General features: G+C 50.7%; 1 protein-coding gene across 2 annotated transcripts in view; it reads left to right on the top strand.

Annotated features, from left to right (window-relative positions):
* LHFPL4 (LHFPL tetraspan subfamily member 4) overlaps positions 1 to 13,510 on the top strand; it is a 29,364-nt gene extending 15,854 nt beyond the window's left edge. The window contains exons 2-3 of one of the 2 annotated variants that reach the window (XM_060109869.1): positions 8,656 to 8,892; positions 12,291 to 13,510. In XM_060109869.1, coding sequence (XP_059965852.1) covers positions 8,656 to 8,892; positions 12,291 to 12,391 — 338 coding nt within the window. In that variant the 3' untranslated portion in view covers positions 12,392 to 13,510. Of the gene's footprint in view, positions 1 to 8,655; positions 9,081 to 12,290 lie in introns of those variants that run through there. The other variant, XM_060109868.1, reaches the window with a different exon arrangement.
* The last annotated feature ends 1,437 nt before the right edge of the window (positions 13,511 to 14,947 follow it).

The raw sequence follows: 14,947 nt of genomic DNA, 5'->3' as shown, positions 1-14,947 counted from the left end.
GGAAGATCCCACATGCCACGGAGCAACTAAGCCCGTGTGCCACAACTACTGAGCCTGTGCTCTAGAGCCTGCGAGCTGCAACTACTGAACCCACGCACCACAACTACTGAAGCCCGCATGCCTAGAGCCCGTACTCTGCAACAAGAGAAGCCACCATAATGAGAAGCCCGCGCACCACAACGAAGAGTAGCTCCCGCTCACGGCAACTAGAGAAAGCTTGCGAGCAGCAATGAAGACCCAACACAGCCAAAAATAAATAAATTAAAAAAAAAAAAAAAAGGAAAGATGCCTTGGGCAGTTGCTGCAGGGAAGGGACTGATGGAGACCTGATGGGAGACCAGGAGCCTGGGGGGAAAGCAGTGGCAGTGGTCCAGGTGAGAGGGGCTGAGGCCGGGGGACAGGAGGAGGAGAAAACTGGAGACCTATTTAGGAGCCCAGTAGGTGTGGGGGGGCGGGGCGGGGTGAGGACAGGCAGGCCTTGCACATGACCCAGGGTCCTCTCATTGAACGATTTGGTCTTGGAATGACATTCCTAAAAGACACAGCAGGGAGATCCGCTCAGTCTGGGAAATGCTGAATTTGTGATCCCTATGAGACCCACAGGAGGAGGGCTCTGACCAGCTGCTGGCTATTCTGGCCTCGAACTGAGGAAAGAGGTCTCAGCTGGAGATGTTAGATGTCAGTCTGAGTGTGGGTGAAATTGCCCGGGGAGAGCATGTAGAGGGAAAAGAGGAGACAGTCTCGAAACACCAACCTTTAAGATGCAGGTCGAGGAGGAGCCAGAAAAGGCGGCTTGGAGAGAGGCGCCAGAGCAGCTGCTCAGATTAGCAACAGAGAAACTGAGAAGAACAGCCTTGAGAAAGGACGGCTGCCTGGAGGAGCCAGAGGGACGGGGAAGGGATGGAGCCACCTGGATCGGCCTGGGCCAGACTGGAGGAGTGAGGCAGGATGCGGGGAGAGCGGCGGGAGGTTTCTGACCGAGCCCTGGAGATGAGTGTGGCAGAGCCGAGCCGAGGTAGTGGGGATGCAGCGGATTCAGAGGTTGTCAAGAGGCTGTATGTGGGCTCCATGCAGGCTGGGCCCAGGGGTGGTGGAGTAAATACCGTTTCCAAATAATTACCACACAAAGTGATGGGTGTCCCATCTCTCCATAGCAGTGTCTGTGACAACAGATACAATTATTTGTGTTCCTAACAGTCCCCCTACTAAACAGTAGTTTCCTCAAGATCAGGAACCACGAGCTGGGGACTGAATGGCTTGGAGGAAGTATCCCAGGGAGAGGGAACAGTCAGTGCCAAGCCCTCCAGGGGGGCTGAACTAGAAATGTTGTTAGGGTTAGAAGGCAGGCCCAGGGTGGCTGGAGTGTACGGATCGAGACGCTGGATGGCGTGGGGGAAAGTGGGGTGAGCCTGTGGGTCACACAGGCCAGGACCAGGCATCAGGGTTTATCCTGAGCGTAGTGGGAAGCTTTTGAAGGGTGTTGAGCAGGGGAATGGCACCATCTGCTTTTGACAGCTCACTCTGGATGCTGAGTGGAGAACAGATGATGGGGCAAGGATGAGAGCAGAGAAACTAGTTAGGAGGCCACTGCGGTCTTCCAGGAGGGAGATCATGGCAGCTTGGACAGATGGTGGCAGTGGAGATGGAGAAAAGAGGTCAGTCCGAGATATTTTTTGGAGGTCAAGACAGTCGGCCTTGCAAGTGGACTGGATTGGGGGTGAGGGAAATGGAGGAGTCAGGGTGTCCCCGTAATCTGGGTGCTGGATGGGATGTAGGGAGCTCAGGCACGAGAGTCCCGTCCCCTCCAAGCTCCCCAGCTGATGGAGGCACTAAGATTGGGCCTGGATCTTCAAATCCAGTGGGCAGGGTTGACTGTTAGGAGAGGTCTGGTCTCCCTTGTACGATAAGGCTCTGCCCTGGGGGGCAGGACAGAGCTGGTGCGAGGGACATGAGGACAACCTCCTTCTTAGGGTGTGTGTGTGGGGGGTGTCTCCCTACAGCCCCCCAGTGCACCAGGCCTGGGGAGGCGGTCCCTTGGAAAGCTGTGGTCATGGTGCCGACACAGGTCCTTCTCTGGGCTTCTCTCAGCCCCCAAATCAGCCTGGTTCTTTCTAGAAAAACCTTCCTAAATGTGAGGAAGGGACTCATAGAAGATACAGGATATGAGCAGCCATCCGTGCATTCTGTGCTATACTGCTTCTCTGTATATCTCACCTTTTCTAGGACTTTTACAGCTTTGTAAAATTATCGTGTTCTTTGTACAAAAATTGGAGAATATAGATGACCAAGATTACACACATAATCTCACTCTCCCAGAAACAGTCAACTTAACTGTTGGTCTGCAGTCATAACAGTATAGAGTACTGGTTATGAGCAGGCTCTGGAGCCAGACTGTCTGGGTTCAAATCCTGGTTCTGTAACTTACCAGCTGTGTGACCTTGGATAACTTGGATGACCTCTCTGTGCCTCTGTGTCCTCAACTGTAAAAAGAAGATAATAATAGTACCTACTCCACAAAGTGTTGTGGGGATTAAATGAAGTAATGTGTGTAAAATACTTAGCATAGTTCCTGATGTGGTAAATTTTATATAACTATTTGCTATAACTATGTAAGTATTTCTTCCCAAAATGAAATTATATTGCACATTATTTTTCACATCCTTTTGAAACCTAACATATCATAAGTATTTTCTGTATCATTAAATCTTCCTCAGTATAGTTTAATAGGGGAGTAGTATTCCATGGTATGAAAGAACATTCCTGTGTTGTTGGATAATTAGTTGCTTCTTTCTTTCCTCACTTCCTTTATTTCTCCCTCTCCTCCTCCCTTCTTTTCCTCCTCTCCTCCTTCTTCTCTTTCTTGCAAATAAAGATGTGATAGACATCCTCATAGCTAAATCTTAGAGCAGATCCTTGAGCATTTTCTTAGAATAAATTCCTAGAAATTGGCAAGCTCAGTCAAAAGGGGTCTAGAGATTTTCAGTTTTATGTTTTTTTTGTGATTAATTCATTATTTCTGTGAGTTCCATTTGGCTTGTGCATTGCAATTCTTTGTTGCTTCAATTATTTCATTCCAAGTGAGTGAAAAAATCTCTGGCAATAGTCACTTATTAGTGGTCAACTCCCACCTACCTTAAGATTTCAGTAGGTAAGTTATTCACGTGGTCCTGAATTCAAAAGGTGTAGCAGGTTAGCAGTGCAAGGTCTCCGTCCTGTCCTGTCCTTGACTCCTCAATCCCCTCCTTAGAAGTAACCAGGGTTATCAGTGTGAATATTATATAAATGGAATCACAGTTTTCCCCAATGTTATGACTCTAAGAGGCATCCAAGTTGTTGCATATAGCTGCCATAACAAAATACCATAGACTGGGTGGCTTACATTTATTTTCTCATGGTTCAGGTAACTAGAATTCCAAGACCTAGAATTCCAGACCAGCATGGTCTGGTTCTGGTGAGGGTCCTCTTCTTGGCTTGCAGGCGGCCACCTTCTTGCTGTGTCCTCAGGTGGTAGGTGCAGGGAGAGAGCAAGCTCTCTGGTATCTCTTCTTGTAAGGGCACTAATCCCATCATGGGTCCCCACTCTCATGACCTCATCTAATGCTAATTACCTCTCCAAGGCCCCTTCCACAAATACTCTTACATTGGTTTACGGCTTCAAAATATGACTTTTATGGGGACACAGTTCAGTCCATATCAAGCCTCTTTGGAGTCTGCTCAGGGACAGAAAGCCCTGGGGGACATCCAGTCTGACCCCCTAGTAATGGGTAGCAGCTGGGGTGCATTAGGCATGGAGGGGACAGCTGAGCATAAACAAAGCCCTCGCTTTAGGAGTGATCGGCTCAGTGTATGTTCCTTGAGGATAGTGTAATGGTGTCATAATAAAACTCTATTAAAATAGCTAAGCATAAAATGCATAATTAAAAAGCTTTACATAAAGGCACATTTACACCACAAGCTTTAAAGGAAACAAACACCCACGTATATTGTATATTTTCTCTTAACTTCATCACTTTTTTAGTCTCATCCTGGGTTCATTACCCAAACTCAAGTATTGTTTTTCCTTTTAACTTTCCTTTAGTTGCTTAATTATATTTTAAAAGTGTAAGAAGATTTCATGGCCAGACATAGGTGGCAAAGGACTGGACATAATATTATCATTTTTAGCATAAAAGTAATATATGCAAACGTTAAACACTTTCCAACAGTGCAGGAGGGCAGAGAATAAAAAGCGTCTCCCTCCTTTCCTCCTCCACCCCAGGCAGTGTTTCAGAGGTTCCCATCATTAAGTTGCTTCTGTATTCTTCCAGAAATGTTTATAGACATGCAAGCTTACATATGTATATATGTGGATTCTTTGAAAAACCAATATTTTAAATTATGTTTTTTTAGTTTTATGAGTAATACATGAATACATTCACTCCGTGAAAAGCTGAAGCATTACAAACAGGCTAAAGTCCCCACCCGCTCCCTGCCCAGAGGCCACCATTGTTATAAACGTAATTTCTATCTTTCCTGATCTTTTTGTGTGCATTTACATACACATCCATGAGGAGAATACGTCGTGTCATTTTCTGTGTTCCCTTTCCTCCCTCGCTCCCTTCCTTCCTCTTTCTCTCTCTCTTTTTTTTTTTTTTTGGTAAAATACACATAACATAAAATTTACCATTTTACCCATTCTTAGATGTCCAGTTCTGTGCCATTAAGAACATTCACACTGTTGTGCAGCCACCCTCACCATCTGTCCTCACAACTCTTTTCACATGCAGAACTCTGTCCCCGTTAAACACTAACTCCCCGTGCCCCGCCCCCAGTCCCTGACAACCAGTATTCTACTTTCTGCCTCTAGGAATCTGACTGCCCTTGGTTCCTCCTGTAAGTGGAATCATAAAATATCTGACCTTTTGTGACTGGCTCATATAATTTAGCATAATGTCCTCAAGATTCCTCCACGTTGTAGCATGTATCAGAATTTCCTTCCTTTTTAAGGCGCTCTGAGGTGTCTCAGATCATTTGGCAGGTAAAAGTATCCAGCTAGAACCTAAGAACAATGTTTTGTTTTTACTATACTTATGTTTATAGTTGCCTTCTATCTACGGTAAGTGATCCTGGTTTCCTTTTCTTTCATAGTGATATAAAGCTTACTTTTATTTATTTATTTATTTATTTTTTTGCGTTATGCGGGCCTCTCCCGTTGCGGAGCACAGGCTCCGGACGCGCAGGCTCAGCGGCCATGGTTCACGGACCCAGCCGCTCCGCGGCATATGGGATCTTCCCGGACCGGGGCACGAACCCGCATACCCTGCATCGGCAGGCGGACTCCCAACCACTGCGCCATCAGGGAAGCCCTAAAGCTTACTTTTAAAGTAAATGCCTCTCAGTTAAAAAGTGGGTCTATGGAATTCCCTGGCGGTCCAGTGGTTGGAACTCCGAGCTTTTACTGCTGAGGGCCTGGGTTTAGTCCCTGGTTGGTTGGGGAACTAAGATCCCACAAGCCGCGTGGCACGGCCAAAGAAAAAGTGAGTCTATTCAGAGAGAAACATTAAATAAAGACCTGTCTGGGTTTGAATACGGAGCCCGCCACTTCCTAGCTGTGTGACATGGATACGATGCTACTTAGTTCCTCTGAGCCTCAGATTCGTTATAGGATTAAATGAGATCATGCATGTTAGGAGCTTCACACACTGGCACATAGTTAAGCACTCAGTACTATTTGTTATCGTTATCATATTATTAATAACAGTAATATTATTAATCTTAAATTTATCCAACACCACCTGGCTGCTTGGGAAGTCAGCTGACTCTAGGGTGACTGGATATCGGTGCCCCATCCGAGGGCCCCTTCCCCTAGACCAGCGGTTCTCAACCAGGGACATCTTTGCCCCCAAGGGGACATTTGACAGTGTCTTAAGACTCTTTTTTTTTTTAACCACTATGACCGTGGGTGGTGGGTAGAGGCCAGGGGTGATGCTGTACATCCCACAATACACCCCACTTACCCCACCCTGCACCTGTGTCTATGCCTTATAGCAGGTGGCTCTTCAGCCAGCTCATTATTTCCAAGAGACTTGAACTTGGACTCCAGAGACCTCAGCCGTGATTTCCTCATCCAGCACATGAGGATGCTCAAGGCTGCCTTGTCTCTAGTTATTCCACCTCCTGATCGTTGAGCCTCTTGATCACCTACCTGGTCTATGCTGTCCCTAGAAGTCTCTTCCTCTCTTGCCCCAGGTCTCAGGAAACCTGTCTGATTGGCTTTTCTCCACTTGCTTTACTTCTGGGTGTTTGTCGTTCCCAGAGCAGCCTCTGGGGCCCCATAGCCATCACCTAAAACACTGCAGAGTAAAGGAGGCAGAGAGAGTGAGTGAGAGATGGAGAGAGAGGTCCCCCCCAACGCCTTCTCTGAGTGCCCTGTCATCCTGGGTCTCCTTCCAGTCGCTCCCTGACATGTATAAATATTCTATTTGTGTGTTGATTTGATTTGATTCGTCTCCACACACCTCCGCTCCTGAGGACGAGAAACCATGGCTGGCAGTGTCCCCAGCACCCTGCATAATGCCTGACACATAGAAGACACTCAGAATTTATTTGTGGAATACATGAAGGGAGAGGCAGAGAGAGGAAAGGGCAAGGGGATAGATAAAGGGAAGGAAGAGAAGCAAGAAAAGGCAGGGAGAAGAGGAGGGGTGTTAAATGAATGTCAGATGCTGAGATCTAAGGAGAAAAGGGAAGAGGGAGGGTCAAGACTGAGGATTAAGCACCGTATAGACTAGCTGGAGAGAGAGGGGGAGGGGTGTGGAGAGAGAGGCAAAAAAAGATGAAAAGGGTGGAGAAGAGAAAGGAATGGAGACACACGACTAGAGAGACACGTGAGTGATGAGGCAGCGAGACAGAGCGAACGTGCAGGCGCAGAGCCCCTGGAGAAAACCTCTTGGAACGCTGAGCTTGCAGAGGGAGGAGGACCACCTGCAGGATACTGCCGCGGTTTCCATGGCGACGGGGATGCTCTGGGCAGGAGAGGAAACACTACCGGGGAGAGGAGAAGGAGGGACTGGGTGGGTTTTGCCCCTCCCAGGCTCTTTCCTCACCCCTGCCTCAAGCTGGAGATTCAGGGCCGAGGACGGGGAGGGCCCAAGAGGGGGAGTGCAGCTCCCCCTCCTCCTCAAAGGACCCTGCAGATGTGAAGGACTTAGGCGCCTCGTCTCCCACTCCTCCATCCCTGGCATTTGACCCTCCTCCCCTCTCCAGGGTCCTGGAGGGTCCTGAAAAGTGTTAGGGAAATATGGGAAGGTGGCTGGGTCAAGCCCTCTCCGTAGGCTCCTCCTCTCTTGCCACCCCATAATTGCTAGAGCGCCCCTGGGCTCCGCCCTGGGCCTTCTCTTCAGTTTCCATAACGTCCAGTCCCAGGGATTTACATGCCCACAGCTCCCACATTTATATCCCCAGCCCTGATTTCTCCCTGAGTTTCCTTCTCCATTTGGGTATCTAAAGGGCATCTTCAAACTTGTTGAATTCTTTAACTCACCAAGCTCATTCTTGCCTCAGGACTTCTTTGCATTCGCCATTCCCTTTGCCACAAGCTCTTTTCCCCAGCCATTATTTGAGGTGTCTCTCACTCGAGCTAAGAATTGTCTTGGAGAAGGCGAGCGCGTTGGAGAGGGGAGGAAGGCCTGCTCCAACGTGTGTGTGTGTGTGTGTGTGTGTGTGTGTGTGTGTGTGTGTGTGTGTGTGTGTGTGTGTGTGTGTGTGTGTGTGTGTGTGTGTGTGTGTGTGTGTGTGTGTGTAAGGAGTGCACCCTAGGGGAGTGCAGAAGGACTGTCCTGTTAGAAGGTCGGGGTGAGGCCAGAGGAGGCAGAACTCGAGGCAGGGAAGAGTCTGTGCCGTGGGGAGCACTTCCTTGTACGGTAGATGAGGGAAAGAGATGGCAAAGCCAGGTGTCCCTCTCCCCACCCTGGCAACGAGATGCACCTCCTAGACAGTGGGCAGAACTGACCGCCACTCCCACTTTGTCATCACTGTCATCTAAAACCCAGGTTAAGCACCTGTGGGCCTGGTGGGGGGTCAAGGGCCCCTCTGCCCCAACCTGAGCCTTGTGGTGACCTCAGGTCTCAGACACAGTAACCCAGTCGCTGGTGGACTGTCGGGCACTAAAAAGGGCAACATAAAGCCAGTGGACATAGTCACAAACTCACTGCCAGGAGGGGAAGGTCACAGCTGGAGGTGGCCTACTGAGCCCAGAAAATGGCTCTCAATAAAAAGTTGTTGAGTAAATGACAAAAATAAAAAATAAAGAATGGTGAGGATGGGAGAGGGTAAGCATGGCCAAGATGCTAAAGGGAGCTGAAGGAGGTGACCCTGGTTTGCTATTTTCTCCTATTTCCAGAAGGGCTTACCGGAGGAGGAGTTGATTTGATGGGGGCAGGCGATGGCATTGTGCTTTGGAAAGCTTCTGCTCCCCAAGGCATGAGGCCCTCCCAGGGTTTAGAGTTTCTGGATCCACAGGAGGTGGTTCACAAGCTCTTGGGTTGATGGGCGGTGCGGGGGAGCGGGGCCCAGCCTCAGGGGGCCTCCTGGTGGTCCTCAGGCTCTGGGAAGTAATCTTCCCCTTCTCTCTTCCTTCCTGACCCTGGCGGTGGGCTCGGCCTGGCGCCCCCTCAGCTCTGTGCCTTGTGCTGGGCTGCATGATCTTCCCCGACGGCTGGGACGCCGAGACGATCCGGGACATGTGTGGGGCCAAGACCGGGAAGTACTCCCTGGGGGACTGTTCGGTGCGCTGGGCGTACATCCTGGCCATCATCGGCATCCTCAACGCCCTCATCCTCTCCTTCCTTGCCTTCGTGCTGGGCAACCGGCAAACGGACCTGCTGCAGGAGGAGCTCAAGCAGGAGAACAAAGGTGAGCAGGCGCGCACTTCCGGGTGGGCCGCTGGCGGTCGCGGGGTGCGGAGGTGGGCGAGGCCGGCCCCGCCAGGCGGGGCACCTTCAAAGTCAAGTGAAGCACAAGGTGGAAATCTTAACAGAGAGGCCGACTGCCGGGGAGACAGTTGGAGGTTATCCCTCAAATCTGAGCATTTGCACGCCTGACCCAGCAAACCCTCCCATGAGTATAAACCCAGGAGAAATGTACATGAATGCTCTTGGCCTCAGTTTCAAAATAGCAAACACTAAAAACCACCTAAATGGTCATTGACAGGAGGATGGATAAATATATGGTGATACATTCACATCACAGAATTGTTTACAACTGTGGAAATGAATGAACGTGTTCTATGTAATGGAATGAATGGATACATCCTGGAAACATAATATTGAGAGGGGAAAAAATAGAATTCCAGAAGATGACAGTGAGATAATTTTTTTGAGTTAACAAACTAAGTAACACTATGCTAAATAGAGTTTACATATATATATATATATATATATATGTATATATGTATATATGTATATGGTAATATTGCGTGTTTTTTAAAAAAGCAAAGAAATGATCAATACAAAAGGTATCATGGTGGTTCTCTATAGCTGGGATGGAAGCAGGGAAGCAAGGACATGAGGTGGGGGACAGGTGGCTGTGTACAAACTATTGGCGAGTTAAGTACTTGCATGGTGAGCCCACAGATGTTTGGTGCAGTATGCTTTATACCTAGTATAGTACACATACACTTTCATATGTATCAGATAACATTAATATACAATAAAGAAAAAGCTGACACCTAAGGCCAGAGTCTCAGGGATAACCACTGTTATCAGATGCTTACCTGTGTATCTACGTATGTCCCTTTGCGAAGTATATGGTAGTGTTATGTGCTAATATAGGAGAGGCATCTGTCCAAAACAAATCCTCAGATTGCTTTTTGCGCTCAACTCTAGAGCACGTCTTAAAGATCTTTATCATTTTGTGGAGAGCCATCTTGTCCTTTTTATCCAATGCCTAGCATTACATAAGACGAAGGAATTATAGTTTCTTAACTGTTCTCCTTGTAGGGGCTGTTAGGGAGGTTCCCAGGTTTTTACTATTACTGGCAATGCTACAATGACCATCTTTGTCCTTGCCTTCTGTTTTCTTGGTGTCTTTCCAGAAGTGGAATTGCACACTCACAATTGCAATGATAATTCCAGATTGCTCTCTAAAGGAAGGTCAGTCCTCTGACCCAGGGGCCCATGCTGCCCCTAGAGAAAGGGGAGACACCCTGTCTGTCTGGGTGCCCGTTTTCTGCCATGGGAAATCGGATTTCGTCGTCTCACCCTTCCTTGAGCTCTTAGCGTGCGCTGGGTGTATGTTCATCACTTTCCTTTAATTACATTCATCTCTTGGAGCCTCTTATCTGTAAAATGGGGATAATGACAGTGAGGGTTATTATCTCCTTTGGCAGGAGTTACTCTAGTATTGTGGTGTGAATACCCTTGGACTGTGAAGGCAGGTTGTCTGTGTTGGAAGCAGGTTGAGCTAAGAAATGAATTCACCTCTTTGAGCCTCAGTTTCCTGCACTACCTAAAATGAGGGTGGTGAAAAAAAAAAAGTAAGACTCAGGTCCCTTTTATCCCCCGAGGATACTCAGAGACCTGATCTATGGGGTGGTCCATAGTCTCCATCCTCTTCCAAGTACAAGTGGACTTGGATACAAACAGGCACACCGGATGACCGGAAGGACACCTGACCCAGTGCTAAGCACTGACACCCAGACTCTACCTGACTCACCCCACCTGAGCCCAGTCCAGGCCTGCACTGTCCCCCAGTCCCCACCATCTATGCACATTCCAGACCAACCCCTCAGAACTGTCATCATAAGATGGGACAAGGGATGGGGAGAGGCGCTCCAGCTTCAGAACAACCCTTTCATTTCATCCTCCTGAGAAGCCTCCTAATCCAAGTCAGATGTTTCACATCTTAGAGGCATCTATTGCCGACCCTTGTCCCAGTCCATGTTCACCATGAGGCCTCCTCGTCTGCCTCCCCATGACAGGGAGGGCTCAGCCTCCAGTCTAACATGTGTTGGTGGTGACAGTGGAGTAAGAGAAAGAAGAAAAGAGCAGAATTTGTCTCATGAATCAGCACTCCCCCAACTGTGGTTTATGTAAAAAGTTTCAGAGCACCAAATAATATTGAGGGTTTCACAGCCCATTTCAGGTAATGTTATGTTTGGTAAATTTAACATGTTTTAAATGGAGGTTACCAACTGCTATATAAAGTGTTTATTAAATTAGAAAACAATTGTTTGCTAATACTTTCACAAAACGTAAGTCAAGTCATTCTGCTCTACACCTCCAACTTCTGGAGTACTGTATGTCAATTATATCTCAATAAAACGGAAAGAAAAATGAAGGGAAAAAAAAACAAAAAACGAGGGTGGTGAGAATGGAACCACCTAACAGGGCTGTCCTGCAAGGAAGAAAGATTGTGCCTATAACGGGGCAGTGGTGAATGCTCAGTGAAAGCTGTCACTCCTCACAGCTCCCCATCAGGCCGGCATTATGACCACCATTTTATAAATGAGAAAGCCGAGGTCTGGAGAGGTCCAGTAACTTGCCCAAGCTTGCCTAAGTGGTGGAGCCAGGATTTGAGGTCCAAGTCCAAAGGCCAGGCTCTTCCCTGCTGCCAGTCCCCTTTTCAGGGCCCTCCTGGGCTGCTGTCCTTCTCTGAGGCTCCTGTCCCTGGAGACACTGGCACCTGGTGGTTTCTATGGTCTTGGTGTGAGGTCGGAGCCTGCCCTCTGGTGGCAGCTTCCAGAAGTGCAAGACTAAGACAGCCACGTGGCCTTTCCGAAGAGGTTTGGGGTTGTGACTGGTGTGAGGTTGGCCCGCTCAGCGTCCTCTCCTTCCTCCCCAAAGTGCCCTAACAGCTCAGTGTTAAAAGTGACATAAGGGAGCCCCAGTTTGCCTTCCTTCAGCATCTGGGGATTTCCTTCCCTCACTGGGAGCTCAAGGTGAGTGAGCCTCAGCATTCAGTTCTGAGCCAAAGACCTCTGGAAGAAAAGTAAGCTATACTTTGGTGTCATTTCCACTATTTACTATGTGCCAAACACTGTGCAAAGCCCTCGGCTGGCATTATTTACATCTTTTTAACCCCTCAGAATCACTCTGTGAAGAAGTAGGCTATTATGTTCATTTTACAGATGAGGAAATTGGGGCTCAGAGAGGTCGAATGGCTGGCTCAAGGCCTTCCAGCTAGTCAGGGTTGGCTGCATTTCAGAACCTGGGCAGCTCACCCCTCTGCCCAGCTTTGCCCTGAGGAGTGGCTGACGGAGCCCCAGTGCTGGGTGGCCTCTGACTTTCTCCAATTCTCTCTCTCTCTCTTAGATTTTGTGGGCTCTACAGTAAGCTCTGTGTTGCGGCCAGGGGGTGATGTCTCTGGATGGGGAGTCCTCCCCTGTCCCGTCGCTCACTCACAGGGACCCTGAAGGCCGGGATCACAGCCCAGGAGTTGACCTGCCCTCAGCTTGTCCTGTCTCCTGCCCTCTCATCCCTCCATTCACGCTCTGAGGGAAGACCCCCATCTTGGACTGACCTCACCTGCTACCTGCCTGCGAGCTCCGGGCTTTGAAGAGAGGCTGGGGCTGGGATGCAGCCTGAGGGAGGGGAGAGGCCCTGCAGAGCCTGGGAGGGTCTGGGTCTGCACCTCCCTCAACTGACCTAAGGGAGACAGCCCCCAGTCCCTGGCCTCCTCTTCCCCTCCAGCCTGGCCAGGGCCCTGCAGAGTCTTCAGGGGAAGGAGACGCCGTGGTTCCCCCACCAGGCTCCCTCAGTCTGGAGGGCTGCTGCCTGGCTCTATCCTCGCCGCCTCTGGTTCCCGCCTCCTGCAGAAACTTATCCAAGACACTGCTCCAGGGCAGCAAACTGGACTCTTTCCTATCTTTTTTTTTGGCCGATGGTGGTTCCATCATCTCATCACAGAGCTCCAGGCCCCACCGGCCTCCCTGGGGCCTCTCTGCTCCTGCTGCAGCCTGGTCCCAGCTCTCCCAAAGGAGTCTGAGCTGCACCGAGGAAGAAAGCACAGGGCCTCCTGGTCAGATGCTGACTGGCGCCCTGTCCACGTGGACTCTGAGCCAAGACAGGCAGGCTCTGGAGGCAGCGCTTGGACTCCTGTCTTGATGGCGCTTGGCCTCTGCAGCTGGGGCTGGAAGTAGCTTTGGGGCTGGCCTGGCCTCCTCCCTGCTCGATGGCTCACCAGTGACTGGACCCTTGACCCTGGCCTGTTTTGTACAGCAGACCTCTTGGCCCTGTTGTCAGGGTTGGGGAGAGGCGCCCTGAGTAGGGAATTAGGGGATGCGTCGCCCCTCTGCCCCTTCTCGTGCTGTCCCCCCGCCCCCTTCTGCCAAGGGCAGAGACTGTCTTGCCTCTTTGATACTTTTCTGCATAACTTGAACTTGCAGGTCACCTCTGAACAGGGTACCCCGTCCCCATCCCCAGCCCTCGTAACCCTCTCCCCACCTCTTCCTCCTCCCTGCCCACCTCTCGCCTTGCGGTTTGCCCAGGGTCTGCAACCCGGTGGGCACGCTTGGAGCCGAGGCATGAGTGTGTGTGTGTGTGTGTGTGTGTGTGCGTGTGCGCGCGCGCGCGCGCGTAGGTGTGTGTGGGTCAGATGAAGTCTTCTATCCCCCTCTCCTCCCACCGTGGGGACATCTCCTCCCCTCCTGCAGGGAGCACAGGAAGGAGACTGCAGGTGTTTCTGATCTCCCCTCACTGCCTTGGGGACCTGGTGGTAGAGCCATCTGGCTTGGGGTGTGGACGGCCCCTTCCAGCCCCCATTTTGGCGGCTGGTTGGCTTCATCTCGTGTGCCTACTTTTGTCTCCAGGTACTGGCTGCCTGGCCTATTGTGGAGGGGGGGCATGAGGCCCCTGCAGGCTCAGTGGGGAAGCGTGTGGTCTCCCTGTCATGTCGGCCTCAGCCCAAGGAGGGAGGAAAGCAGCGAGTGCCATGTATTTGCAGCCTTGTGTTCATTTCCATAGGACCTGGACCTGACAGAGTTCCCAAGACAGACCCTAGAAATCCTCTGCCTGAGTCCCCCATCTGGACCCTAACTGGAGTCACATGCTGGGGCCTGGGAGGGTTCCTGAAACCTGGAACCTACTAAGTCCTGACCCCCGCCCTCTCTACTCCTTCCTCCTGGGCAGACACCTGCCCCTTGTGCTCTGGTCCCTGCACTGTGCTCCCCTCTCCCCTCCTCTCACCAGGGTCCCGTGCTGAGTGGGAGGGTGAGGGGAGCCTCGTGAAGGTGTGGAGTTGGGGGGCAGAAGTGAGTTCCTCCAAGATCCAAACCAAAGCCCAATGTTGGAGGGCATCATGGGGAGGGACCAGGAACAAGGGATTAGAAATGGGAGGAAGGGGACTTCCCTGGCGGGCCAGTGGTTAAGACTCCACGCTTCCAACGCAGGGGGTGTGGGTTCTATCCCTGGTCGGGGAACTAAGATACCACGTGCCGCGTGGTGTGGCCATAAAAAAAAAAGAAATGGGGAGAAGACAGAGATGGGAGAAAGAGAAGAAGGAGGTGCAGAGACAGGGAGAGAAGGAGGGAGGGAGACCGAGCGATGGGGGATGGGGTGGATTTAGAGGGTACAGAAGTGGAGAAAGTGGCGTGATGGATAGAGAACTTGGAGGTGGGAGGGGAGATGGCCAGAGACAGGAAGAAACAGGGATGGGAAGGAGGCAAACGGAGAGGTGAGCTGTTGGAGAAAGGAAGGGGAAGGAGAGGAGGATAGAGGGGACAGGACTCGGAGGAATGGGGAGTAGCTGCTGCGTGCCCACTGTGCGAGGGGAGAGCCTACCACCCACGGGGGCCACAGACCCCTGTGGGCTGCTGGTGGGAAGGTTAGGACCTACCTCCTCAGAGGCAGAGGGGGGGCCCAGGCAGCCATGTCCCACCCCATTGGGGTAGAGGCACCACATAAGGGAACCGTCTAGGTGATTGCTGAGCAGGTTAGCGCCACTGGAGTGGGTTAGTGGTAGAGAAAGGGAG

Source organism: Mesoplodon densirostris, chromosome 10 (assembly GCF_025265405.1).
Source record: "Mesoplodon densirostris isolate mMesDen1 chromosome 10, mMesDen1 primary haplotype, whole genome shotgun sequence".
Lineage (NCBI taxonomy): Eukaryota > Metazoa > Chordata > Mammalia > Artiodactyla > Ziphiidae > Mesoplodon > Mesoplodon densirostris.
This window is presented reverse-complemented; position numbering and strand designations above follow the sequence as displayed.